The sequence below is a fragment of the Gobius niger genome (genome assembly GCF_951799975.1).
Source record: "Gobius niger genome assembly, chromosome: 13".
In the NCBI taxonomy this organism is placed as follows: Eukaryota; Metazoa; Chordata; class Actinopteri; order Gobiiformes; family Gobiidae; genus Gobius; species Gobius niger.
Window position 1 is genome coordinate 31,584,513 of NC_136864.1, and position 26,971 is coordinate 31,611,483.

General features: G+C 42.7%; 1 protein-coding gene across 1 annotated transcript in view; it reads right to left on the reverse strand.

Annotated features, from left to right (window-relative positions):
- Positions 1–1,458: 1,458 nt before the first annotated feature.
- dnaaf11 (dynein axonemal assembly factor 11) overlaps positions 1,459–26,971 on the reverse strand; it is a 60,813-nt gene continuing 35,300 nt past the window's right edge. The window contains exons 7-12 of the mRNA XM_079570159.1: positions 8,671–8,763; positions 6,428–6,493; positions 3,296–3,365; positions 3,136–3,231; positions 2,992–3,071; positions 1,459–1,686 (exon numbers count right to left, since the gene is read on the reverse strand). Of these exons, the coding sequence (XP_079426285.1) occupies positions 1,461–1,686; positions 2,992–3,071; positions 3,136–3,231; positions 3,296–3,365; positions 6,428–6,493; positions 8,671–8,763 (631 nt within the window). The 3' untranslated portion in view covers positions 1,459–1,460. The remainder of the gene's footprint in view (positions 1,687–2,991; positions 3,072–3,135; positions 3,232–3,295; positions 3,366–6,427; positions 6,494–8,670; positions 8,764–26,971) is intronic.

Here is a 26,971-nt window from a genome sequence, read left to right on the forward strand (position 1 = left end):
TTTAAAGCAGCATATGCCCTGATGAAGGCCTGGAGAGGCTGAAACGTGGTGGCGTGTTTTATGATATAGCCATGAATTAATAAAGGCTTTTTAATATTTTGCTAAACCCATGAGTTTCTGTCTTTTTTGAAAAGTTATGATTTGATCCCCAATCTGAAGAGCACCTGGGAGAAACTGTTTCACTGTTTGATAATAGACTCATGAAGCAATCCAGTAATCTAGCTCCCTTGACTGTGGGACTGTTGGCCCACCCAGAGGAGGCGACCACATTACAAACTGTCCTGAGGGACTTCATGACGAACTGCTGAATGTAATGCTTTGATGATATTGTGCCGCTGCATTTTTTGACTGCCCCTTAAAGGAATAGGCCACCGTTTTTACATACTAAGGTATGTTCTTACCTCACTTTAGACGTGTTAATATATCCCCGTCTGGTCTTTGTCCGTGCACTCTGTCACGCAAACGGAGCACATACGCAGCCTCTCCCACATGTCACATAGCTCCGAAAAAGCTCACGATAGAAGCTACCAAGCTCTTCCACGTGTTCCCTATTTAAATAAAGTTACGTGAAGTGTTTTCATGCGAAGTATATTTACACAGAAATGTAACGTGTCGATTTTATAAGCAGATAAAAAGGGGGACTATATTGTGAGGCGTAATGATACGAGGAGTAAAACGGCCCCGCAGTAACTCCTAAAGGTTATTGACGGAAGTGAGCGGGGGAAGTCTTTCTTTCTCACAATATAGTCCCCCTTTTTATCTGATTATAAAATCGACATGTTACATTTCTGTGTAAATATACTTCGCATGAAAACACTTCACGTAACTTTATTTAAATAGGGAACACGTGGAAGAGCTTGGTAGCTTCTATCGTGAGCTTTTTTGGAGCTATGTGACATGTGGGAGAGGCTGCGTATGTGTGAGCGCACGGACAAAGACCAGACGGGGATATATTAACACGTCTAAAGTGAGGTAAGAACATATCTTAGTATGTAAAAACGGTGGCCTATTCCTTTAACATCACATTTTTAAATAACCAGCATAATTTTGTATTCATTATGAATTTTAGTTATTTTAGGGAATCTTATTTGTATAGCTCTTTTCATATGACACAAGTCACACCCAAAGTGATTCACATGAATCACTCCATGCTGATGGTGGTAAGCTACATTTGTAGCCAGTTTCCCCTGGGGCAGACTGACAGAAGTGAGGCTGCTCACATCTGTGCCAACAGTCCCTCTGACCACCACCAACCACACACATAGGCATTGGGTGAAGTGTCTTGCCCAAGGACACTACGACAGTCTGCACCTGCAGGAGTCGGGATTCGAACCCCCGACCTTCCGATTATGACACGACCCATTTATTGACTGGTCGTGCAGGGGCCAACTAAACATTTTCCACAAAGTACATTTATTACTGAAATAATGAAACAATACAACACATGTAAACGTACGTTTCTAAATGAGTGGGGGCACGTCAGGGTCATCCACAAAGCCCAGGGACACAGGCTCTGATTGGACCGTCACTCTGCTGTGAGGACCCTCTGTACTGTGAGGACCCTCTCTGCTGTGAGGACCCTCTGTACTGTGAGGACCCTCTCTGCTGTGAGGACCCTCTACGATGTTGGACAAATCCACCAGTCCGCTTGGATCCACCTCCAGGGCCTGGCTCGCAGCTCTGACCCTAAACACAGAGAGAGAGACAGTGATGTGACGCTGGGACGATGACAGATCTTTTTATTCACTGTTCCCACAAATGTAACTGAGCAAACACTAAAACCAGCACAAGCAGAGCAGAAACTAGTGATGGGTAAATGATACCTCAAAGTGTGTGTCACACACATCGTCACACTGTATCGCACTGTGTTGGTAGGCGTATAGGCGCCATCTAGTGGTGAAAAGGCATTGCAGCAGTGAGTCTGAAAAAGCGAACTCAACACTGACTGAGCTCATTGATTCTCGTTCAGAAATGTGAACCAAATCGTCAGGATTGAGCTGTTTAACAGCTGAGAGTGATCATTCAGAAAGAGGAAACTGCTCCGGATAATGAGAACAGAAACAAATGAATGAGAAGTATCAGTGGTACAACCATCTGAAAATGAAGTCACTGACTAAGAGGATGGTGCTTGTGACAACTAAACATACTTTTGCTTTTGTTTACCAGTGGATCTTCAGGCACCACCATCATCTGACTCAAACTCACGCCCCCTGCTTGTTAACCGGATGCTCTCCTCTCAGAGCTACGTGAACAGTATGACAACTTTACCAAGTACTGCGCTACATCTGTGTTTTTGTGTTGCACTTCAATAATGTGAAAGAGATCACACAATATCTATTGAATCTTTTTGTAATGATGGGCGGCCTGGGGCGGGCGCTTGAGCTCAGCAGCACCGGGTTCAGGTGTTGCTCTCGTTCAGCTGGCGCCCCCTGCTGTTCGCTGCTACACATTGTGTACGACACTACATGATACAAAATATATCATTTTGTCGTAATTTTACAAGGTTACATCATAGGAACTACTTTAGCTTTCTCCTTTCCCTGCAGAGGTCACAGAGAATATTTACTAAAGCAGGACTTACTTTGAAATAATTGTCCTCAAGTAGAAGTTAGAAAGTAGTGACCAAAATAAAAACTAAAAGTTGACGTACTTAAAGTTATTAGTGAAAATATTTCTTGAGTACAATGAGCACAGAGTAACTGAGCGAAAGAGTCAAATTTATGTTTTGGTGGTTTGCTGATGTAATTACCAGAGACCAGACAGGTACACATCAACTCGTCTAAGCTCAGGTACCAACATATCACAGTATGGAAAACGGTGGCCTGTTCCTTTGAATGAATTAAACTTTTGTCACTGACTGATCTACTCTCAGTGAGAAGTTACTTCAATATCATATCAATTCTCAAGTTGAAGTAAAATGTTTGTGTGATAAAACCAGTTCATGTGAGTTCAAGAAGTGACTCAAGTCCACACAGAGCAGCACAAACTCACGTGGCCGTGTGCGGAGGGGCCTCTCTGTGGTGCTTGGGGCCCGGAGTTTTGTTCTTCTTCACTTGGATTTCTCCATTGGCCTGAAACAGACACGCTCCTGTGAACTTCTGTCACATTTCTAAGTATGTGTATGTGCTTCGTTACCCGGGGCATGGTGAGGAGTAGGTGCCCTGTGGTCTGGGACCTCCGAGCCGTCGAGGCGTCTGGGCGAACCTCATCGGGGAGTGCCATCTGAAACACCTGCCGTCGACCACAGCACAGTCATCCAACACGCCACACAGACGGAACATACACCGAACCTCACCTTCCCTTTCACTGTGACTCTGACGAACTGCGGCTGAACGTCCACGTCGATCAGAGACGTGTCCAAGTGTCTGACCACACAAAAACAAAACTCGCATCAGGGCATTAACTGCGTTTTCATCTCTTGATTTTAAAGCACATTTTGAAGGTTTGGAAGAGTGATGGAAACACCAAATTTCACATTTAAAACCCTTAACTCGCCATAAGAAGTTTATCCACTTGCTCAGGGTGGTGTTTGATATTTGCTATTATTATATGGCTCTTCACAACGTAAGTAGAAGCTCCGTTGATTTGAATGGGATTTCCCAACGTTCTACCGGTCATTATTTTCTGATAAAGGACCTCTGAAAAAAATAATGACCGCTGCCCATGGCAACGGAGTTCGTGCTTTCATATCACTCCGCGCGTACGTAGTAGCGACACTATCTCTGTCCCCGTCACTGAGAGAGAAGTCGGGGTAATCGCTCGTGAAGTTAGCGTGAGTCTGACTTTCAATTTACCCAAAGATTCACCACCATTCCTCCAACTGCGCCTTCAACTAAGCAGCTAGGCTAGCTGCTAGCCTTGCTGCTTCTAGCCTAGCCAAACGCTGCAGCGCAACGCGCAAACTTTTGGGAACTATTTGTCGCGGATGTCATTAAATAAACCTTTCGGCCTTCATAAAAGCGTACGAAGTTTATGTTGTGTGTGTTCAGTTGGCAAATGGCCGTATAATAAGCGGGATAATGTATAGAACGCTGGTCATTATCGGGAAAATAAGTACCTTCAGGGCGAAACAAGACCCCTCCACTTCGCGTCGGGGTCCGGTTCGCCCTGTCGGTACTTATTTTCCCGATAATGACCAGCGTTCTATACATTATCCCTTACATAAGTGTTAATGTGCATTTTGAAAGATGGAAACCGTTTTTTTGCCTTTGGCCTGGAGAGGACAGAAGTCTCTTCTATCAGTTTATGTGACGACTTCGCCTCAGAAAGTTTTTGTTAAACTTCCAGGATCAAGTTGCTTGTTTCCGCTCTTTGAAGGCTTATTGTAAATATAGAAATAGCTCCATTTTGCCTGGAGAAATGGTGAGATATATTATTTCAGCAGGAGATTCAGAAAAAGTTGCGTTGGTTTGGACCCGGAAGAAGCTTATTATTGTGTGTAAGTCACGGTTAAAGGGACTATAGGGAGTTTAAAAAAGTTCAAATTAAGTTTTTTCCTCCCCTTACATGTTCCAGCCATGTCCTAATGCAGGGGTAGGCAAGTTTGCGTTGTGGAGGGCCGATTTTCATCTTTGCCGAAACACCAGGGGCCGAACCTCACCATTGTAGCCGAAAGTAAAGAACTTATTTCTGCACAAACCAATGTTTAACATCAGTGGCTTTTAAGTGGCTATGGGACCTAGCATTACCCCAGGATGACAATCTGCGTCCCAAACAAACCTGTAATTTGTCATATCGTGTCATGTCGTATAAAATATTGTATTTTCCACACAAGTTTTTGTTGAACAAGACTGAAATTATGATCAAAACAACCCAATAACAGAAATTTTAACCAACTCTGTTAGTGTTCACATGCAGTTTCAGATGGACAATATTGAATAAAAGTTCCCTTTAGACTCGCGACCCACTGAAAATGGTTCCACGACCCACTTTTGGGTCTAGAATCCCCATTTTACATTATATAAAATGACCAAGTGGGATGTTCTGCCAGGACATTTCTAAAATACTGACACTATTTCTCTCTCTTAGGGTGTCAGGTAACAGGTATTTGATCTTATTTGCATAATAATATTTCTCAAAATCATCTTGGGGGCCAGAGGTTCTTTGCTGGAGGGCCGGATTTGGCCCCCGGGCCTGACATTGCCTACCCATGTCCTAATGTGTAGAATGAGCTCAGACCTGTTCACCACAACTGGCTCTAAAATCCTGCACTGTCACTCAGAAAGCTGTCATTTCGGGTCCGAAGTGTCGTCATGCACGAGCTTAATATAGAAGGTGCAGTTACACATATGGCCTGAGGTGGCAGTAGTGAGCATAAAATGGCCAACTTGCATCCAGCCCCTTTAACAAAAGTATGGAATTTTACCTCTATCTATGTGACTTCTAAAAAATTCAAAAATAAATCACTTTTCTATCATCCGCCTTCAATCAGGATGTTAGAAATTAGTTTTGGAAATGAGGATAGAGTTTGGACTTCCACCAGCATTTTAAAGGAGACTGCTCTCACTGTCGTTGTTCGAGCTTTCACCCATGTTTGTCGCCTAAAACAGGCCTAATGAAATATTTCCCTTCATTCATATTCATATTCTTTTACTGCTGAATCACTCTGATCTGTACTTCCAACACTGGATCAGTTCTGAGCTAATATACATTCAATGAGCCCCCGAATTAACTCTCATCACAGAATGTTTAAACAGATATAACCTGTACATTGTGAAAGGTTTTCCTTCTCTCCCCGCGGGTCAGTCCCATACACTTCGTCCCGTTAGCTCACTGAGTCGAGCACGTGCCTCGGGAACACAAGGTCGCAGGATGGAGAACCAGCATCGTCTTTATCAAATAACGTTTATGCAGCGCATTTAATGCTGCATTATTTATGAATGGCAGCATTCAAAAGTTTTAGCAGTAATACATTGGTACTTGCCTTACAAGTGATTTTAGCGACTTATTTCTGTATAAAGGCATCTGTATTTTAATATTATATTTACATACTGGAATGAATGAATACATGATATAATGCACAATATATATGACTCAGAATGTGCCCATCAGAAGCATGATCGTGAACAGAACTGGAGAGTTTTTTGTAAGAGTCCTCCAGACAGTTCTTAGGATTTGTTCTTACAGAGGAACGTTTTCAGCGAAGAACAAGTTTTTTTGAATGCCAAAAATCTTCCAAAGAAGGCCTTGAAGGAAATGTGTGCATAAGAACAGATTGTGAAAGTTGGTGAATGAGGCCCATTGTGACTTCATCACAGTCTTATTCTGAAGTCCAGGACTGTCGGGTCAGTGCATTCAGAGAAGGACCTGGACCACTTGTCAGACTTGGCTTTGGTTCTGTGGCTGAGGCCCAGTATTTAGATCATCAGCCATAAACAAGGCCCAAACATCAGCATCTGCTCAGTTTAACATATCAACCTGCTCTCACCGGTAAATGGCCAAATCCAGAACTATGGTGTTGTTCTCCTCATCTTCAGTCAAACAAAAGTCCAATCTAAAAACAACAACAGCGACATGGTAATCAGCAGGAGGTGGTGTGGGAGAGAGAGCATCACCAACAAAGGACACACGTCACTGATGATGAGCACTCTCAATGAAGATGATCCAGGATTACACCTGGACTAAACCAGGACTTAACCAGAACTTAAATAGGACTAAAACATGGCTAAACCTAGACTAAAGCAGGGCTAAACCTGGACTAAACCAGGACTAAAGCAGGGCTAAACCAGGGTTTCACCAGGACTAAAGCAGGGCTAAAGCAGGGCTAAACCTGGACTAAAGCAGGACTTAACCAGAACTTAAACAGGACTAAAACATGGCTAAACCTAGACTAAAGCAGGGCTAAACCTGGACTAAACCAGGACTAAAGCAGGGCTAAACCAGGGTTTCACCAGGACTAAAGCAGGGCTAAAGCAGGGCTAAACCTAGACTAAAGCAGGGCTAAACCTGGACTAAACCAGGACTAAAGCAGGGCTAAACCAGGGCTTCACCAGGACTAAAGCAGGGCTAAAGCAGGGCTAAACCTGGACTAAAGCAGGACTTAACCAGAACTTAAACAGGACTAAAACATGGCTAAACCTAGACTAAAGCAGGGCTAAACCTGGACTAAACCAGGACTAAAGCAGGGCTAAACCAGGGCTTCACCAGGACTAAAGCAGGGCTAAAGCAGGGCTAAACCAGGACTAAAGCAGGGCTAAAGCAGGGCTAAACCTGGACTAAAGCAGGACTTAACCAGAACTTAAACAGGACTAAAACATGGCTAAACCTAGACTAAAGCAGGGCTAAACCTGGACTAAACCAGGACTAAAGCAGGGCTAAACCAGGGCTTCACCAGGACTAAAGCAGGGCTAAAGCAGGGCTAAACCTGGACTAAAGCAGGACTTAACCAGAACTTAAACAGGACTAAAACATGGCTAAACCTAGACTAAAGAAGGGCTAAACCTGGACTAAACCAGGACTAAAGCAGGGCTAAACCAGGGCTTCACCAGGACTAAAGCAGGGCTAAAGCAGGGCTAAACCTGGACTAAAGCAGGACTTAACCAGAACTTAAACAGGACTAAAACATGGCTAAACCTAGACTAAAGCAGGGCTAAACCTGGACTAAACCAGGACTAAAGCAGGGCTAAACCAGGGCTTCACCAGGACTAAAGCAGGGCTAAAGCAGGGCTTCACCAGGACTAAAGCAGGGCTAAAGCAGGGCTAAACCTGGACTAAAGCAGGACTTAACCAGAACTTAAACAGGACTAAAACATGGCTAAACCTAGACTAAAGAAGGGCTAAACCTGGACTAAACCAGGACTAAAGCAGGGCTAAACCAGGGCTTCACCAGGACTAAAGCAGGGCTAAAGCAGGGCTAAACCAGGACTAAAGCAGGGCTAAAGCAGGGCTAAAGCAGGGCTAAACCTGGACTAAAGCAGGACTTAACCAGAACTTAAACAGGACTAAAACATGGCTAAACCTAGACTAAAGCAGGGCTAAACCTGGACTAAACCAGGACTAAAGCAGGGCTAAACCAGGGCTTCACCAGGACTAAAGCAGGGCTAAAGCAGGGCTAAACCAGGACTAAAGCAGGGCTAAACCAGGGCTTCACCAGGACTAAAGCAGGGCTAAAGCAGGGCTAAAGCAGGGCTAAACCTGGACTAAAGCAGGACTTAACCAGAACTTAAACAGGACTAAAACATGGCTAAACCTAGACTAAAGAAGGGCTAAACCTGGACTAAACCAGGACTAAAGCAGGGCTAAACCAGGGCTTCACCAGGACTAAAGCAGGGCTAAAGCAGGGCTAAACCAGGACTAAAGCAGGGCTAAAGCAGGGCTAAACCAGGACTAAAGCAGGACAAAAGCAGGGCTAAAGCAGGACTAAAGCAGGGCTTCACCAGGACTAAACCAGAACTAAGCTTGGAGTAAAGCAGGAGTAAAAAAGGACTAAACCAGGACTAAACCAGGACTAAAGCAGGGCTAAGCCTGAACTAAACCAGGGCTAAACCAGGACTAAAGCAGGGCTAAGCCTGGACTAAAACCAGGGCTAAACCAGGACTAAAGCAGGACTAAAGCAGGGCTAAACCAGGACAAAAGCAGGACGAAGCCTGGACTAAACCAGGGCTAAACCAGGGCTAAACCAGGACTAAAGCAGGACTAAATGCTGTGCCGTAACAGTGGGAGGGCCCTGACCTGGGCTGGTTGATGTTCCACACTCGTCCGTCCGCTGTGATGAGGGTGGGAGGTGGAGGGACTGTCTTCTCGCTGTCTTGAGCCCTGAGTTTACTGTGAGAAACACATTAGGAGGGAGTTAGTTTGAAACAGATACTTCACTCTAATCTTCAGTTTGTACAACACCAGGGCCAGAGACTTTCATTGCAAGAGCAGAAGGAAAGTCTTGAGTGGTTCCAGTGACCTCTGCAAGCAACAGTGGGGAGTGAATGAAACAGACTAAGAGAAGTTCAAAAGAGAAGCTGAAAAGAAGGAAAATTAACGATTTTTAGCAAAAGCAAACACGACGTTGCATGTGTAAAAAGGTCTTAAGATTTACTCTGGACCCCCTTCTATGAAAATTAATTAGCATTTTCAATCATTTGAGATGCAAAACATTTTCAATCTGGCTTGACGTTATCGTTTGGATACTGTATTTTGATATTTGTTTCCATCAATAATACATCAAGATTCAAGGGCAGGTACAATTAAGTACCCTTTTCAATTCCATTAAGATTGTCTGTGTAAGCTCAGGAGTTTTCTATCTTCAATGAAGGTTCAGCACTGCTTGAGAATGATATGACAGTCATGTTTGCTCACTTACTTACATTTTTTTCAACGGGGACAGTACAATTGTAAAGTGTGTATAAAAACTAGTTTGATTGCGATTAATCTCATGAATGTCATTGTTATCTTGTGATTAATAATCACACATTTATATCTATTCTAAATGCCCCTTGAATTATCATTTTAATAAAAAGAACTTTCTGTTAAAAATCTGACTTTAAAAGGGACATGAAACAGTACAGTGCACTCCATGGGTTGAAATTCCATATCAGGAAAGCTGCAGGTACAAAACCATGAAAAGTAAAAAGACATTCACGATGAGAAGCAAAGAGTGCACTGCCATAGGTTGAAGTCTCACCAGAGTTGGAGCTTATATAATTCAGACCTTTAGAAACAGCGGAATCATTCGGCGGTCAGTAGTTTATTCCAGGTAATATGGAGTTAAACTTCATATCCATAAAATATGAATGATGTGTTGGCATGCAGCCGTGTCTTAAATAGAATCAAACAGTCAAGATTATGACCACCTGTATATATGGCTCTGTGGCGCAATGGATAGCGCATTGGACTTCTAGGCCTCACATGCAAAGACATTCAAAGGTTGTGGGTTTGAGTCCCACCAGAGTCTCAGTTTAAGAAAGCAAACCCAGATCAAGAAGGGCATGTACAAATCCGGCTTCTGACCTTTAATTTGTGGAACAACTGTCTGTAGAAACAGCGGAATCATTCGGCGGTCAGTAGTTTATTCCAGGTAAGATGGAGTTAAACTTCATATCCATGAAAAGTGAATCCCTGAGGGCATTCTTCTTTACTATCAGTGTATACACCTTGACATGATGTGTTGGCATGCAGCAGTGTCTTAGAGACAACCGAACCGTAAAGATTGTTGGTCCAAGGCCATGTGGCTCTGTGGCGCAATGGATAGCGCATTGGACTTCTAGGCCTCACATGCAAAGACATTCAAAGGTTGTGGGTTCGAGTCCCACCAGAGTCGTAGTTTAAGAAGCCAAACCCAGATCAAGATGGGCATGTACAAATCAGGCTTCTGACCTTTAATTTGTGGAACTTTAATTGTCTGCAATTCCACATCAGACAAGCTGCAGGTACAAAACCATGATAAGAAAAAAGACATTCAGAATGAGAAGCAAACTGTGCACTGCCATAGGTTGAAGTCTCACCACAGTTGAAGCTTATGTCATTCAGACCTTTAGAAACAGCAGAATAATTCTGCACTCAGTAGTTTATTCCAGGTAAGATGGAGTTAAACTTCATATCCATGAAAGGGGCATGAGTGCATGAGGGCATTATTCTTCATGATCAGTGTATACACCTTGACATGATGTGTCTGCATGAAGCCGTGTCTTAGAGACAATCGAACCGTAAAGATTGTTGGTCCATGGCCATGTGGCTCTGTGGCGCAATGGATAGCGCATTGGACTTCTAGGCTTCACATGCAAAGTCATTCAAAGGTTGTGGGTTCGAGTCCCACCAGAGTCGTAGTTTATCGCGGCAAAGCCAGATCAAGATGGGCATGTACATATCAGGCTTCTAAATTTTAATTTGTGGAACTTCAATTGTCTGTAATTCCACATCAGAAAAGCTGCAGGGACAAAACCATGAAAAGAAAAAAAGACATTCAGGATGAGAGGCAAACTGTGCACTGCCATAGGTTGAAGTCTCACCAGAGTTGAAGCTTATGTGATTCAGACCTTTAGAAACAGCAGAATCATTCTGCAGTCAGTAGTTTATTCCAGGTAAGATGGAATTAAACTTCATATCCATAAAACATGAATGATGTGTTGGCATGCAGCCGTGTCTGAAATAGAATCAAACAGTCAAGATTATGACCACCTGTATATATGGCTCTGTGGCGCAATGGATAGCGCATTGGACTTCTAGGCCTCACATGCAAAGACATTCAAAGGTTGTGGGTTCGAGTCCCACCAGAGTCGCAGTTTAAGATAGCAAACCCAGATCAAGAAGGGCATGTACAAATCCGGCTTCTGACCTTTAATTTGTGGAACAACTGTCTGTAATGCATCTGAGTTTAAAAGGGACAGGAAACAGTAGAGTGCACTCCATGGGTTAAAATTCCATATCAGGAAAGCTGCAGGTGCAAAACCATGAAAAGAAAAAAGACATTCAGGATGAGAAGCAAATTGTGCACTGCCATAGGTTGAAGTCTCACCAGAGTTGGAGCTTATATGATTCAGACCTTTAGAAACAGCGGATTCATTTGGCGGTCAGTAGTTTATTCCAGGTAAGATGGAGTTAAACTTCATATCCATGAAAAGTGAATCCCTGAGGGCATTCTTCTTTACGATCAGTGTATACACCTTGACATGATGTGTTGGCATGCAGCAGTGTCTTAGAGACAATCGAACAGTAAAGATTGTTGGTCCATGGCCATGTGGCTCTGTGGCGCAATGGATAGCGCATTGGACTTCTAGGCCTCACATGCAAAGACATTCAAAGGTTGTGGGTTCGAGTCCCACCAGAGTCGTAGTTTAAGAAGCCAAACCCAGATCAAGATGGGCATGTACAAATCAGGCTTCTGACCTTTAATTTGTGGAACTTTAATTGTCTGTAATTCCACATCAGAAAAGCTGCAGGGACAAAACCATGAAAAGAAAAAAAGACATTCAGGATGAGAAGCAAACTGTGCACTGCCATAGGTTGAAGTCTCACCAGAGTTGAAGCTTATGTGATTCAGACCTTTAGAAACAGCAGAATCATTCTGCAGTCAGTAGTTTATTCCAGGTAAGATGGAGTTAAACTTCATATCCATAAAATATGAATGATGTGTTGGCATGCAGCCGTGTCTTAAATAGAATCAAACAGTCAAGATTACGATTATCTGTATATATGGCTCTGTGGCGCAATGGATAGCGCATTGGACTTCTAGGCCTCACATGCAAAGACATTCAAAGGTTGTGGGTTCGAGTCCCACCAGAGTCGTAGTTTAAGAAGCCAAACCCAGATCAAGATGGGCATGTACAAATCAGGCTTCTGACCTTTAATTTGTGGAACTTTAATTGTCTGCAATTTCACATCAGACAAGCTGCAGGTACAAAACCATGAAAAGAAAAAAGACATTCAGAATGAGAAGCAAACTGTGCACTGCCATAGGTTGAAGTCTCACCAGAGTTGAAGCTTATGTCATTCAGACCTTTAGAAACAGCAGATTCATTCTGCAGTCAGTAGTTTATTCCAGGTAAAATGGAGTTAAACTTCATATCCATGAAAAGTGAATCCCTGAGGGCATTCTTCTTTACGATCAGTGTATACACCATGACATGATGTGTTGGCATGCAGCAGTGTCTTAGAGACAATCGAACAGTAAAGATTGTTGGTCCATGGCCATGTGGCTCTGTGGCGCAATGGATAGTGCATTGGACTTCTAGGCCTCACATGCAAAGACATTCAAAGGTTGTGGGTTCGAGTCCCACCAGAGTTGTAGTTTAAGAAGCCAAACCCAGATCAAGATGGGCATGTACAAATCAGGCTTCTGACCTTTAATTTGTGGAACTTTAATTGTCTGCAATTCCACATCAGACAAGCTGCAGGTACAAAACCATGAAAAGAAAAAAGACATTCAGAATGAGAAGCAAACTGTGCACTGCCATAGGTTGAAGTCTCACCACAGTTGAAGCTTATGTGATTCAGACCTTTAGAAACAGCAGATTCATTCTGCAGTCAGTAGTTTATTCCAGGTAAGATGGAGTTAAACTTCATATCCATAAAATATGAATGATGTGTTGGCATGCAGCCGTGTCTTAAATAGAATCAAACAGTCAAGATTATGACCACCTGTATATATGGCTCTGTGGCGCAATGGATAGCGCATTGGACTTCTAGGCCTCACATGCAAAGACATTCAAAGGTTGTGGGTTCGAGTCCCACCAGAGTCGCAGTTTAAGAAAGCAAACCCAGATCAAGAAGGGCATGTACAAATCCGGCTTCTGACCTTTAATTTGTGGAACAACTGTCTGTAATGCATCTGAGTTTAAAAGGGACAGGAAACAGTAGAGTGCACTCCATGGGTTGAAATTCCATATCAGGAAAGCTGCAGGTGCAAAACCATGAAAAGAAAAAAGACATTCAGGATGAGAAGCAAATTGTGCACTGCCATAGGTTGAAGTCTCACCAGAGTTGAAGCTTATGTGATTCAGACCTTTAGAAACAGCAGATTCATTCTGCAGTCAGTAGTTTATTCCAGGTAAGATGGAGTTAAACTTCATATCCATAAAATATGAATGATGTGTTGGCATGCAGCCGTGTCTTAAATAGAATCAAACAGTCAAGATTATGACCACCTGTATATATGGCTCTGTGGCGCAATGGATAGCGCATTGGACTTCTAGGCCTCACATGCAAAGACATTCAAAGGTTGTGGGTTCAAGTCCCACCAGAGTCGCAGTTTAAGAAAGCAAACCCAGATCAAGAAGGGCATGTACAAATCCGGCTTCTGACCTTTAATTTGTGGAACAACTGTCTGTAATGCATCTGAGTTTAAAAGGGACAGGAAACAGTAGAGTGCACTCCATGGGTTGAAATTCCATATCAGGAAAGCTGCAGGTGCAAAACCATGAAAAGAAAAAAGACATTCAGGATGAGAAGCAAATTGTGCACTGCCATAGGTTGAAGTCTCACCAGAGTTGGAGCTTATATGATTCAGACCTTTAGAAACAGCGGAATCATTCGGCGGTCAGTAGTTTATTCCAGGTAAGATGGAGTTAAACTTCATATCCATGAAAAGTGAATCCCTGAGGGCATTCTTCTTTACGATCAGTGTATACACCTTGACATGATGTGTTGGCATGCAGCAGTGTCTTAGAGACAATCGAACAGTAAAGATTGTTGGACCATGGCCATGTGGCTCTGTGGCGCAATGGATAGCGCATTGGACTTCTAGGCCTCACATGCAAAGACATTCAAAGGTTGTGGGTTCGAGTCCCACCAGAGTCGTACTTTAAGAAGCCAAACCCAGATCAAGATGGGCATGTACAAATCAGGCTTCTGACCTTTAATTTGTGGAACTTTAATTGTCTGCAATTCCACATCAGACAAGCTGCAGGTACAAAACCATGAAAAGAAAAAAGACATTCAGAATGAGAAGCAAACTGTGCACTGCCATAGGTTGAAGTCTCACCAGAGTTGAAGCTTATGTGATTCAGACCTTTAGAAACAGCAGATTCATTCTGCAGTCAGTAGTTTATTCCAGGTAAGATGGAGTTAAACTTTATATCCATAAAATATGAATGATGTGTTGGCATGCAGCCGTGTCTTAAATAGAATCAAACAGTCAAGATTATGACCACCTGTATATATGGCTCTGTGGCGCAATGGATAGCGCATTGGACTTCTAGGCCTCACATGCAAAGACATTCAAAGGTTGTGGGTTCGAGTCCCACCAGAGTCGCAGTTTAAGAAAGCAAACCCAGATCAAGAAGGGCATGTACAAATCCAGCTTCTGACCTTTAATTTGTGAACAACTGTCTGTAATGCATCTGAGTTTAAAAGGGACAGGAAACAGTAGAGTGCACTCCATGGGTTGAAATTCCATATCAGGAAAGCTGCAGGTGCAAAACCATGAAAAGAAAAAAGACATTCAGGATGAGAAGCAAATTGTGCACTGCCATAGGTTGAAGTCTCACCAGAGTTGAAGCTTATGTGATTCAGACCTTTAGAAACAGCAGAATAATTCTGCACTCAGTAGTTTATTCCAGGTAAGATGGAGTTAAACTTCATATCCATGAAAGGGGCATGAGTGCATGAGGGCATTATTCTTCATGATCAGTGTATACACCTTGACATGATGTGTCTGCATGAAGCCGTGTCTTAGAGACAATCGAACAGTAAAGATTGTTGGTCCATGGCCATGTGGCTCTGTGGCGCAATGGATAGCGCATTGGACTTCTAGGCTTCATATGCAAAGTCATTCAAAGGTTGTGGGTTCGAGTCCCACCAGAGTCGTAGTTTATCACGGCAAAGCCAGATCAAGATGGGCATGTACATATCAGGCTTCTAAATTTTAATTTGTGGAACTTCAATTGTCTGTAATTCCACATCAGAAAAGCTGCAGGGACAAAACCATGAAAAGAAAAAAGACATTCAGGATGAGAAGCAAACTGTGCACTGCCATAGGTTGAAGTCTCACCAGAGTTGAAGCTTATGTGATTCAGACCTTTAGAAACAGCAGAATCATTCTGCAGTCAGTAGTTTATTCCAGGTAAGATGGAGTTAAACTTCATATCCATAAAATATGAATGATGTGTTGGCATGCAGCCGTGTCTTAAATAGAATCAAACAGTCAAGATTATGACCACCTGTATATATGGCTCTGTGGCGCAATGGATAGCGCATTGGACTTCTAGGCCTCACATGCAAAGACATTCAAAGGTTGTGGGTTCGAGTCCCACCAGAGTCGCAGTTTAAGAAAGCAAACCCAGATCAAGAAGGGCATGTACAAATCCGGCTTCTGACCTTTAATTTGTGGAACAACTGTCTGTAATGCATCCGAGTTTAAAAGGGACAGGAAACAGTAGAGTGCACTCCATGGGTTGAAATTCCATATCAGGAAAGCTGCAGGTGCAAAACCATGAAAAGAAAAAAGACATTCAGGATGAGAAGCAAATTGTGCACTGCCATAGGTTGAAGTCTCACCAGAGTTGGAGCTTATATGATTCAGACCTTTAGGAACAGCGGAATCATTCGGCGGTCAGTAGTTTATTCCAGGTAAGATGGAGTTAAACTTCATATCCATGAAAAGTGAATCCCTGAGGGCATTCTTCTTTACGATCAGTGTATACACCTTGACATGATGTGTTGGCACGCAGCAGTGTCTTAGAGACAATCGAACAGTAAAGATTGTTGGTCCATGGCCATGTGGCTCTGTGGCGCAATGGATAGCGCATTGGACTTCTAGGCTTCATATGCAAAGTCATTCAAAGGTTGTGGGTTCGAGTCCCACCAGAGTCGTAGTTTATCACGGCAAAGCCAGATCAAGATGGGCATGTACATATCAGGCTTCTAAATTTTAATTTGTGGAACTTCAATTGTCTGCAATTCCACATCAGACAAGCTGCAGGTACAAAACCATGAAAAGAAAAAAGACATTGAGAATGAGAAGCAAACTGTGCACTGCCATAGGTTGAAGTCTCACCACAGTTGAAGCTTATGTCATTCAGACCTTTAGAAACAGCAGAATAATTCTGCACTCAGTAGTTTATTCCAGGTAAGATGGAGTTAAACTTCATATCCATGAAAGGGGCATGAGTGCATGAGGGCATTATTCTTCATGATCAGTGTATACACCTTGACATGATGTGTCTGCATGAAGCCGTGTCTTAGAGACAATCGAACAGTAAAGATTGTTGGTCCATGGCCATGTGGCTCTGTGGCGCAACGGATAGCGCATTGGACTTCTAGGCTTCATATGCAAAGTCATTCAAAGGTTGTGGGTTCGAGTCCCACCAGAGTCGTAGTTTATCACGGCAAAACCAGATCAAGATGGGCATGTACATATCAGGCTTCTAAATTTTAATTTGTGGAACTTCAATTGTCTGTAATTCCACATCAGAAAAGCTGCAGGGACAAAACCATGAAAAGAAAAAAGACATTCAGGATGAGAAGCAAACTGTGCACTGCCATAGGTTGAAGTCTCACCAGAGTTGAAGCTTATGTGATTCAGACCTTTAGAAACAGCAGAATCATTCTGCAGTCAGTAGTTTATTCCAGGTAAGATGGAGTTAAACTTCATATCCATAAAATATGAATGATGTGTTGGCATGCAGCCGTGTCTTAAATAGAATCAAACAGTCAAGATTATGACCACCTGTATATATGGCTCTGTGGCGCAATGGATAGCGCATTGGACTTCTAGGCCTCACATGCAAAGACATTCAAAGGTTGTGGGTTCGAGTCCCACCAGAGTCGCAGTTTAAGAAAGCAAACCCAGATCAAGAAGGGCATGTACAAATCCGGCTTCTGACCTTTAATTTGTGGAACAACTGTCTGTAATGCATCTGAGTTTAAAAGGGACAGGAAACAGTAGAGTGCACTCCATGGGTTGAAATTCCATATCAGGAAAGCTGCAGGTGCAAAACCATGAAAAGAAAAAAGACATTCAGGATGAGAAGCAAATTGTGCACTGCCATAGGTTGAAGTCTCACCAGAGTTGAAGCTTATGTGATTCAGACCTTTAGAAACAGCAGAATCATTCTGCAGTCAGTAGTTTATTCCAGGTAAGATGGAGTTAAACTTCATATCCATGAAAAGTGAATCCCTGAGGGCATTCTTCTTTACGATCAGTGTATACACCTTGACATGATGTGTTGGCATGCAGCAGTGTCTTAGAGACAATCGAACAGTAAAGATTGTTGGTCCATGGCCATGTGGCTCTGTGGCGCAATGGATAGCGCATTGGACTTCTAGGCCTCACATGCAAAGACATTCAAAGGTTGTGGGTTCGAGTCCCACCAGAGTCGTAGTTTAAGAAGCCAAACCCAGATCAAGATGGGCATGTACAAATCAGGCTTCTGACCTTTAATTTGTGGAACTTCAATTGTCTGCAATTCCACATCAGACAAGCTGCAGGTACAAAACCATGAAAAGAAAAAAGACATTGAGAATGAGAAGCAAACTGTGCACTGCCATAGGTTGAAGTCTCACCACAGTTGAAGCTTATGTCATTCAGACCTTTAGAAACAGCAGATTCATTCTGCAGTCAGTAGTTTATTCCAGGTAAAATGGAGTTAAACTTCATATCCATGAAAAGTGAATCCCTGAGGGCATTCTTCTTTACGATCAGTGTATACACCATGACATGATGTGTTGGCATGCAGCAGTGTCTTAGAGACAATCGAACAGTAAAGATTGTTGGTCCATGGCCATGTGGCTCTGTGGCGCAATGGATAGTGCATTGGACTTCTAGGCCTCACATGCAAAGACATTCAAAGGTTGTGGGTTCGAGTCCCACCAGAGTTGTAGTTTAAGAAGCCAAACCCAGATCAAGATGGGCATGTACAAATCAGGCTTCTGACCTTTAATTTGTGGAACTTTAATTGTCTGCAATTCCACATCAGACAAGCTGCAGGTACAAAACCATGAAAAGAAAAAAGACATTCAGAATGAGAAGCAAACTGTGCACTGCCATAGGTTGAAGTCTCACCACAGTTGAAGCTTATGTGATTCAGACCTTTAGAAACAGCAGATTCATTCTGCAGTCAGTAGTTTATTCCAGGTAAGATGGAGTTAAACTTCATATCCATAAAATATGAATGATGTGTTGGCATGCAGCCGTGTCTTAAATAGAATCAAACAGTCAAGATTATGACCACCTGTATATATGGCTCTGTGGCGCAATGGATAGCGCATTGGACTTCTAGGCCTCACATGCAAAGACATTCAAAGGTTGTGGGTTCGAGTCCCACCAGAGTCGCAGTTTAAGAAAGCAAACCCAGATCAAGAAGGGCATGTACAAATCCGGCTTCTGACCTTTAATTTGTGGAACAACTGTCTGTAATGCATCTGAGTTTAAAAGGGACAGGAAACAGTAGAGTGCACTCCATGGGTTGAAATTCCATATCAGGAAAGCTGCAGGTGCAAAACCATGAAAAGAAAAAAGACATTCAGGATGAGAAGCAAATTGTGCACTGCCATAGGTTGAAGTCTCACCAGAGTTGAAGCTTATGTGATTCAGACCTTTAGAAACAGCAGAATCATTCTGCAGTCAGTAGTTTATTCCAGGTAAGATGGAGTTAAACTTCATATCCATGAAAAGTGAATCCCTGAGGGCATTCTTCTTTACGATCAGTGTATACACCTTGACATGATGTGTTGGCATGCAGCAGTGTCTTAGAGACAATCGAACAGTAAAGATTGTTGGTCCATGGCCATGTGGCTCTGTGGCGCAATGGATAGCGCATTGGACTTCTAGGCCTCACATGCAAAGACATTCAAAGGTTGTGGGTTCGAGTCCCACCAGAGTCGTAGTTTAAGAAGCCAAACCCAGATCAAGATGGGCATGTACAAATCAGGCTTCTGACCTTTAATTTGTGGAACTTTAATTGTCTGCAATTCCACATCAGACAAGCTGCAGGTACAAAACCATGAAAAGAAAAAAGACATTCAGAATGAGAAGCAAACTGTGCACTGCCATAGGTTGAAGTCTCACCACAGTTGAAGCTTATGTGATTCAGACCTTTAGAAACAGCAGATTCATTCTGCAGTCAGTAGTTTATTCCAGGTAAGATGGAGTTAAACTTCATATCCATAAAATATGAATGATGTGTTGGCATGCAGCCGTGTCTTAAATAGAATCAAACAGTCAAGATTATGACCACCTGTATATATGGCTCTGTGGCGCAATGGATAGTGCATTGGACTTCTAGGCCTCACATGCAAAGACATTCAAAGGTTGTGGGTTCAAGTCCCACCAGAGTCGCAGTTTAAGAAAGCAAACCCAGATCAAGAAGGGCATGTACAAATCCGGCTTCTGACCTTTAATTTGTGGAACAACTGTCTGTAATGCATCTGAGTTTAAAAGGGACAGGAAACAGTAGAGTGCACTCCATGGGTTGAAATTCCATATCAGGAAAGCTGCAGGTGCAAAACCATGAAAAGAAAAAAGACATTCAGGATGAGAAGCAAATTGTGCACTGCCATAGGTTGAAGTCTCACCAGAGTTGGAGCTTATATGATTCAGACCTTTAGAAACAGCGGAATCATTCGGCGGTCAGTAGTTTATTCCAGGTAAGATGGAGTTAAACTTCATATCCATGAAAAGTGAATCCCTGAGGGCATTCTTCTTTACGATCAGTGTATACACCTTGACATGATGTGTTGGCATGCAGCAGTGTCTTAGAGACAATCGAACAGTAAAGATTGTTGGACCATGGCCATGTGGCTCTGTGGCGCAATGGATAGCGCATTGGACTTCTAGGCCTCACATGCAAAGACATTCAAAGGTTGTGGGTTCGAGTCCCACCAGAGTCGTACTTTAAGAAGCCAAACCCAGATCAAGATGGGCATGTACAAATCAGGCTTCTGACCTTTAATTTGTGGAACTTTAATTGTCTGCAATTCCACATCAGACAAGCTGCAGGTACAAAACCATGAAAAGAAAAAAGACATTCAGAATGAGAAGCAAACTGTGCACTGCCATAGGTTGAAGTCTCACCAGAGTTGAAGCTTATGTGATTCAGACCTTTAGAAACAGCAGATTCATTCTGCAGTCAGTAGTTTATTCCAGGTAAGATGGAGTTAAACTTTATATCCATAAAATATGAATGATGTGTTGGCATGCAGCCGTGTCTTAAATAGAATCAAACAGTCAAGATTATGACCACCTGTATATATGGCTCTGTGGCGCAATGGATAGCGCATTGGACTTCTAGGCCTCACATGCAAAGACATTCAAAGGTTGTGGGTTCGAGTCCCACCAGAGTCGCAGTTTAAGAAAGCAAACCCAGATCAAGAAGGGCATGTACAAATCCAGCTTCTGACCTTTAATTTGTGAACAACTGTCTGTAATGCATCTGAGTTTAAAAGGGACAGGAAACAGTAGAGTGCACTCCATGGGTTGAAATTCCATATCAGGAAAGCTGCAGGTGCAAAACCATGAAAAGAAAAAAGACATTCAGGATGAGAAGCAAATTGTGCACTGCCATAGGTTGAAGTCTCACCAGAGTTGAAGCTTATGTGATTCAGACCTTTAGAAACAGCAGAATAATTCTGCACTCAGTAGTTTATTCCAGGTAAGATGGAGTTAAACTTCATATCCATGAAAGGGGCATGAGTGCATGAGGGCATTATTCTTCATGATCAGTGTATACACCTTGACATGATGTGTCTGCATGAAGCCGTGTCTTAGAGACAATCGAACAGTAAAGATTGTTGGTCCATGGCCATGTGGCTCTGTGGCGCAATGGATAGCGCATTGGACTTCTAGGCTTCATATGCAAAGTCATTCAAAGGTTGTGGGTTCGAGTCCCACCAGAGTCGTAGTTTATCACGGCAAAGCCAGATCAAGATGGGCATGTACATATCAGGCTTCTAAATTTTAATTTGTGGAACTTCAATTGTCTGTAATTCCACATCAGAAAAGCTGCAGGGACAAAACCATGAAAAGAAAAAAGACATTCAGGATGAGAAGCAAACTGTGCACTGCCATAGGTTGAAGTCTCACCAGAGTTGAAGCTTATGTGATTCAGACCTTTAGAAACAGCAGAATCATTCTGCAGTCAGTAGTTTATTCCAGGTAAGATGGAGTTAAACTTCATATCCATAAAATATGAATGATGTGTTGGCATGCAGCCGTGTCTTAAATAGAATCAAACAGTCAAGATTATGACCACCTGTATATATGGCTCTGTGGCGCAATGGATAGCGCATTGGACTTCTAGGCCTCACATGCAAAGACATTCAAAGGTTGTGGGTTCGAGTCCCACCAGAGTCGCAGTTTAAGAAAGCAAACCCAGATCAAGAAGGGCATGTACAAATCCGGCTTCTGACCTTTAATTTGTGGAACAACTGTCTGTAATGCATCCGAGTTTAAAAGGGACAGGAAACAGTAGAGTGCACTCCATGGGTTGAAATTCCATATCAGGAAAGCTGCAGGTGCAAAACCATGAAAAGAAAAAAGACATTCAGGATGAGAAGCAAATTGTGCACTGCCATAGGTTGAAGTCTCACCAGAGTTGGAGCTTATATGATTCAGACCTTTAGGAACAGCGGAATCATTCGGCGGTCAGTAGTTTATTCCAGGTAAGATGGAGTTAAACTTCATATCCATGAAAAGTGAATCCCTGAGGGCATTCTTCTTTACGATCAGTGTATACACCTTGACATGATGTGTTGGCACGCAGCAGTGTCTTAGAGACAATCGAACAGTAAAGATTGTTGGTCCATGGCCATGTGGCTCTGTGGCGCAATGGATTGCGCATTGGACTTCTAGGCTTCATATGCAAAGTCATTCAAAGGTTGTGGGTTCGAGTCCCACCAGAGTCGTAGTTTATCACGGCAAAGCCAGATCAAGATGGGCATGTACATATCAGGCTTCTAAATTTTAATTTGTGGAACTTCAATTGTCTGCAATTCCACATCAGACAAGCTGCAGGTACAAAACCATGAAAAGAAAAAAGACATTGAGAATGAGAAGCAAACTGTGCACTGCCATAGGTTGAAGTCTCACCACAGTTGAAGCTTATGTCATTCAGACCTTTAGAAACAGCAGAATAATTCTGCACTCAGTAGTTTATTCCAGGTAAGATGGAGTTAAACTTCATATCCATGAAAGGGGCATGAGTGCATGAGGGCATTATTCTTCATGATCAGTGTATACACCTTGACATGATGTGTCTGCATGAAGCCGTGTCTTAGAGACAATCGAACAGTAAAGATTGTTGGTCCATGGCCATGTGGCTCTGTGGCGCAACGGATAGCGCATTGGACTTCTAGGCTTCATATGCAAAGTCATTCAAAGGTTGTGGGTTCGAGTCCCACCAGAGTCGTAGTTTATCACGGCAAAACCAGATCAAGATGGGCATGTACATATCAGGCTTCTAAATTTTAATTTGTGGAACTTCAATTGTCTGTAATTCCACATCAGAAAAGCTGCAGGGACAAAACCATGAAAAGAAAAAAGACATTCAGGATGAGAAGCAAACTGTGCACTGCCATAGGTTGAAGTCTCACCAGAGTTGAAGCTTATGTGATTCAGACCTTTAGAAACAGCAGAATCATTCTGCAGTCAGTAGTTTATTCCAGGTAAGATGGAGTTAAACTTCATATCCATAAAATATGAATGATGTGTTGGCATGCAGCCGTGTCTTAAATAGAATCAAACAGTCAAGATTATGACCACCTGTATATATGGCTCTGTGGCGCAATGGATAGCGCATTGGACTTCTAGGCCTCACATGCAAAGACATTCAAAGGTTGTGGGTTCGAGTCCCACCAGAGTCGCAGTTTAAGAAAGCAAACCCAGATCAAGATGGGCATGTACAAATCCGGCTTCTGACCTTTAATTTGTGGAACAACTGTCTGTAATGCATCTGAGTTTAAAAGGGACAGGAAACAGTAGAGTGCACTCCATGGGTTGAAATTCCATATCAGGAAAGCTGCAGGTGCAAAACCATGAAAAGAAAAAAGACATTCAGGATGAGAAGCAAATTGTGCACTGCCATAGGTTGAAGTCTCACCAGAGTTGAAGCTTATGTGATTCAGACCTTTAGAAACAGCAGAATCATTCTGCAGTCAGTAGTTTATTCCAGGTAAGATGGAGTTAAACTTCATATCCATGAAAAGTGAATCCCTGAGGGCATTCTTCTTTACGATCAGTGTATACACCTTGACATGATGTGTTGGCATGCAGCAGTGTCTTAGAGACAATCGAACAGTAAAGATTGTTGGTCCATGGCCATGTGGCTCTGTGGCGCAATGGATAGCGCATTGGACTTCTAGGCCTCACATGCAAAGACATTCAAAGGTTGTGGGTTCGAGTCCCACCAGAGTCGTAGTTTAAGAAGCCAAACCCAGATCAAGATGGGCATGTACAAATCAGGCTTCTGACCTTTAATTTGTGGAACTTCAATTGTCTGCAATTCCACATCAGACAAGCTGCAGGTACAAAACCATGAAAAGAAAAAAGACATTGAGAATGAGAAGCAAACTGTGCACTGCCATAGGTTGAAGTCTCACCACAGTTGAAGCTTATGTCATTCAGACCTTTAGAAACAGCAGAATAATTCTGCACTCAGTAGTTTATTCCAGGTAAGATGGAGTTAAACTTCATATCCATGAAAGGGGCATGAGTGCATGAGGGCATTATTCTTCATGATCAGTGTATACACCTTGACATGATGTGTCTGCATGAAGCCGTGTCTTAGAGACAATCGAACAGTAAAGATTGTTGGTCCATGGCCATGTGGCTCTGTGGCGCAATGGATAGCGCATTGGACTTCTAGGCTTCATATGCAAAGTCATTCAAAGGTTGTGGGTTCGAGTCCCACCAGAGTCGTAGTTTATCACGGCAAAGCCAGATCAAGATGGGCATGTACATATCAGGCTTCTAAATTTTAATTTGTGGAACTTCAATTGTCTGTAATTCCACATCAGAAAAGCTGCAGGGACAAAACCATGAAAAGAAAAAAGACATTCAGGATGAGAAGCAAACTGTGCACTGCCATAGGTTGAAGTCTCACCAGAGTTGAAGCTTATGTGATTCAGACCTTTAGAAACAGCAGAATCATTCTGCAGTCAGTAGTTTATTCCAGGTAAGATGGAGTTAAACTTCATATCCATAAAATATGAATGATGTGTTGGCATGCAGCCGTGTCTTAAATAGAATCAAACAGTCAAGATTATGACCACCTGTATATATGGCTCTGTGGCGCAATGGATAGCGCATTGGACTTCTAGGCCTCACATGCAAAGACATTCAAAGGTTGTGGGTTCGAGTCCCACCAGAGTCGCAGTTTAAGAAAGCAAACCCAGATCAAGAAGGGCATGTACAAATCCGGCTTCTGACCTTTAATTTGTGGAACAACTGTCTGTAATGCATCCGAGTTTAAAAGGGACAGGAAACAGTAGAGTGCACTCCATGGGTTGAAATTCCATATCAGGAAAGCTGCAGGTGCAAAACCATGAAAAGAAAAAAGACATTCAGGATGAGAAGCAAATTGTGCACTGCCATAGGTTGAAGTCTCACCAGAGTTGGAGCTTATATGATTCAGACCTTTAGGAACAGCGGAATCATTCGGCGGTCAGTAGTTTATTCCAGGTAAGATGGAGTTAAACTTCATATCCATGAAAAGTGAATCCCTGAGGGCATTCTTCTTTACGATCAGTGTATACACCTTGACATGATGTGTTGGCATGCAGCAGTGTCTTAGAGACAATCGAACAGTAAAGATTGTTGGTCCATGGCCATGTGGCTCTGTGGCGCAATGGATAGCGCATTGGACTTCTAGGCTTCATATGCAAAGTCATTCAAAGGTTGTGGGTTCGAGTCCCACCAGAGTCGTAGTTTATCACGGCAAAGCCAGATCAAGATGGGCATGTACATATCAGGCTTCTAAATTTTAATTTGTGGAACTTCAATTGTCTGCAATTCCACATCAGACAAGCTGCAGGTACAAAACCATGAAAAGAAAAAAGACATTGAGAATGAGAAGCAAACTGTGCACTGCCATAGGTTGAAGTCTCACCACAGTTGAAGCTTATGTCATTCAGACCTTTAGAAACAGCAGAATAATTCTGCACTCAGTAGTTTATTCCAGGTAAGATGGAGTTAAACTTCATATCCATGAAAGGGGCATGAGTGCATGAGGGCATTATTCTTCATGATCAGTGTATACACCTTGACATGATGTGTCTGCATGAAGCCGTGTCTTAGAGACAATCGAACAGTAAAGATTGTTGGTCCATGGCCATGTGGCTCTGTGGCGCAACGGATAGCGCATTGGACTTCTAGGCTTCATATGCAAAGTCATTCAAAGGTTGTGGGTTCGAGTCCCACCAGAGTCGTAGTTTATCACGGCAAAACCAGATCAAGATGGGCATGTACATATCAGGCTTCTAAATTTTAATTTGTGGAACTTCAATTGTCTGTAATTCCACATCAGAAAAGCTGCAGGGACAAAACCATGAAAAGAAAAAAGACATTCAGGATGAGAAGCAAACTGTGCACTGCCATAGGTTGAAGTCTCACCAGAGTTGAAGCTTATGTGATTCAGACCTTTAGAAACAGCAGAATCATTCTGCAGTCAGTAGTTTATTCCAGGTAAGATGGAGTTAAAGTTCATATCCATAAAATATGAATGATGTGTTGGCATGCAGCCGTGTCTTAAATAGAATCAAACAGTCAAGATTATGACCACCTGTATATATGGCTCTGTGGCGCAATGGATAGCGCATTGGACTTCTAGGCCTCACATGCAAAGACATTCAAAGGTTGTGGGTTCGAGTCCCACCAGAGTCGCAGTTTAAGAAAGCAAACCCAGATCAAGAAGGGCATGTACAAATCCCGCTTCTGACCTTTAATTTGTGGAACAACTGTCTGTAATGCATCCGAGTTTAAAAGGGACAGGAAACAGTAGAGTGCACTCCATGGGTTGAAATTCCATATCAGGAAAGCTGCAGGTGCAAAACCATGAAAAGAAAAAAGACATTCAGGATGAGAAGCAAATTGTGCACTGCCATAGGTTGAAGTCTCACCAGAGTTGGAGCTTATATGATTCAGACCTTTAGGAACAGCGGTATCATTCGGCGGTCAGTAGTTTATTCCAGGTAAGATGGAGTTAAACTTCATATCCATGAAAAGTGAATCCCTGAGGGCATTCTTCTTTACGATCAGTGTATACACCTTGACATGATGTGTTGGCATGCAGCAGTGTCTTAGAGACAATCGAACAGTAAAGATTGTTGGTCCATGGCCATGTGGCTCTGTGGCGCAATGGATAGCGCATTGGACTTCTAGGCTTCATATGCAAAGTCATTCAAAGGTTGTGGGTTCGAGTCCCACCAGAGTCGTAGTTTATCACGGCAAAGCCAGATCAAGATGGGCATGTACATATCAGGCTTCTAAATTTTAATTTGTGGAACTTCAATTGTCTGTAATTCCACATCAGAAAAGCTGGAGGGACAAAACCATGAAAAGAAAAAAGACATTCAGGATGAGAAGCAAACTGTGCACTGCCATAGGTTGAAGTCT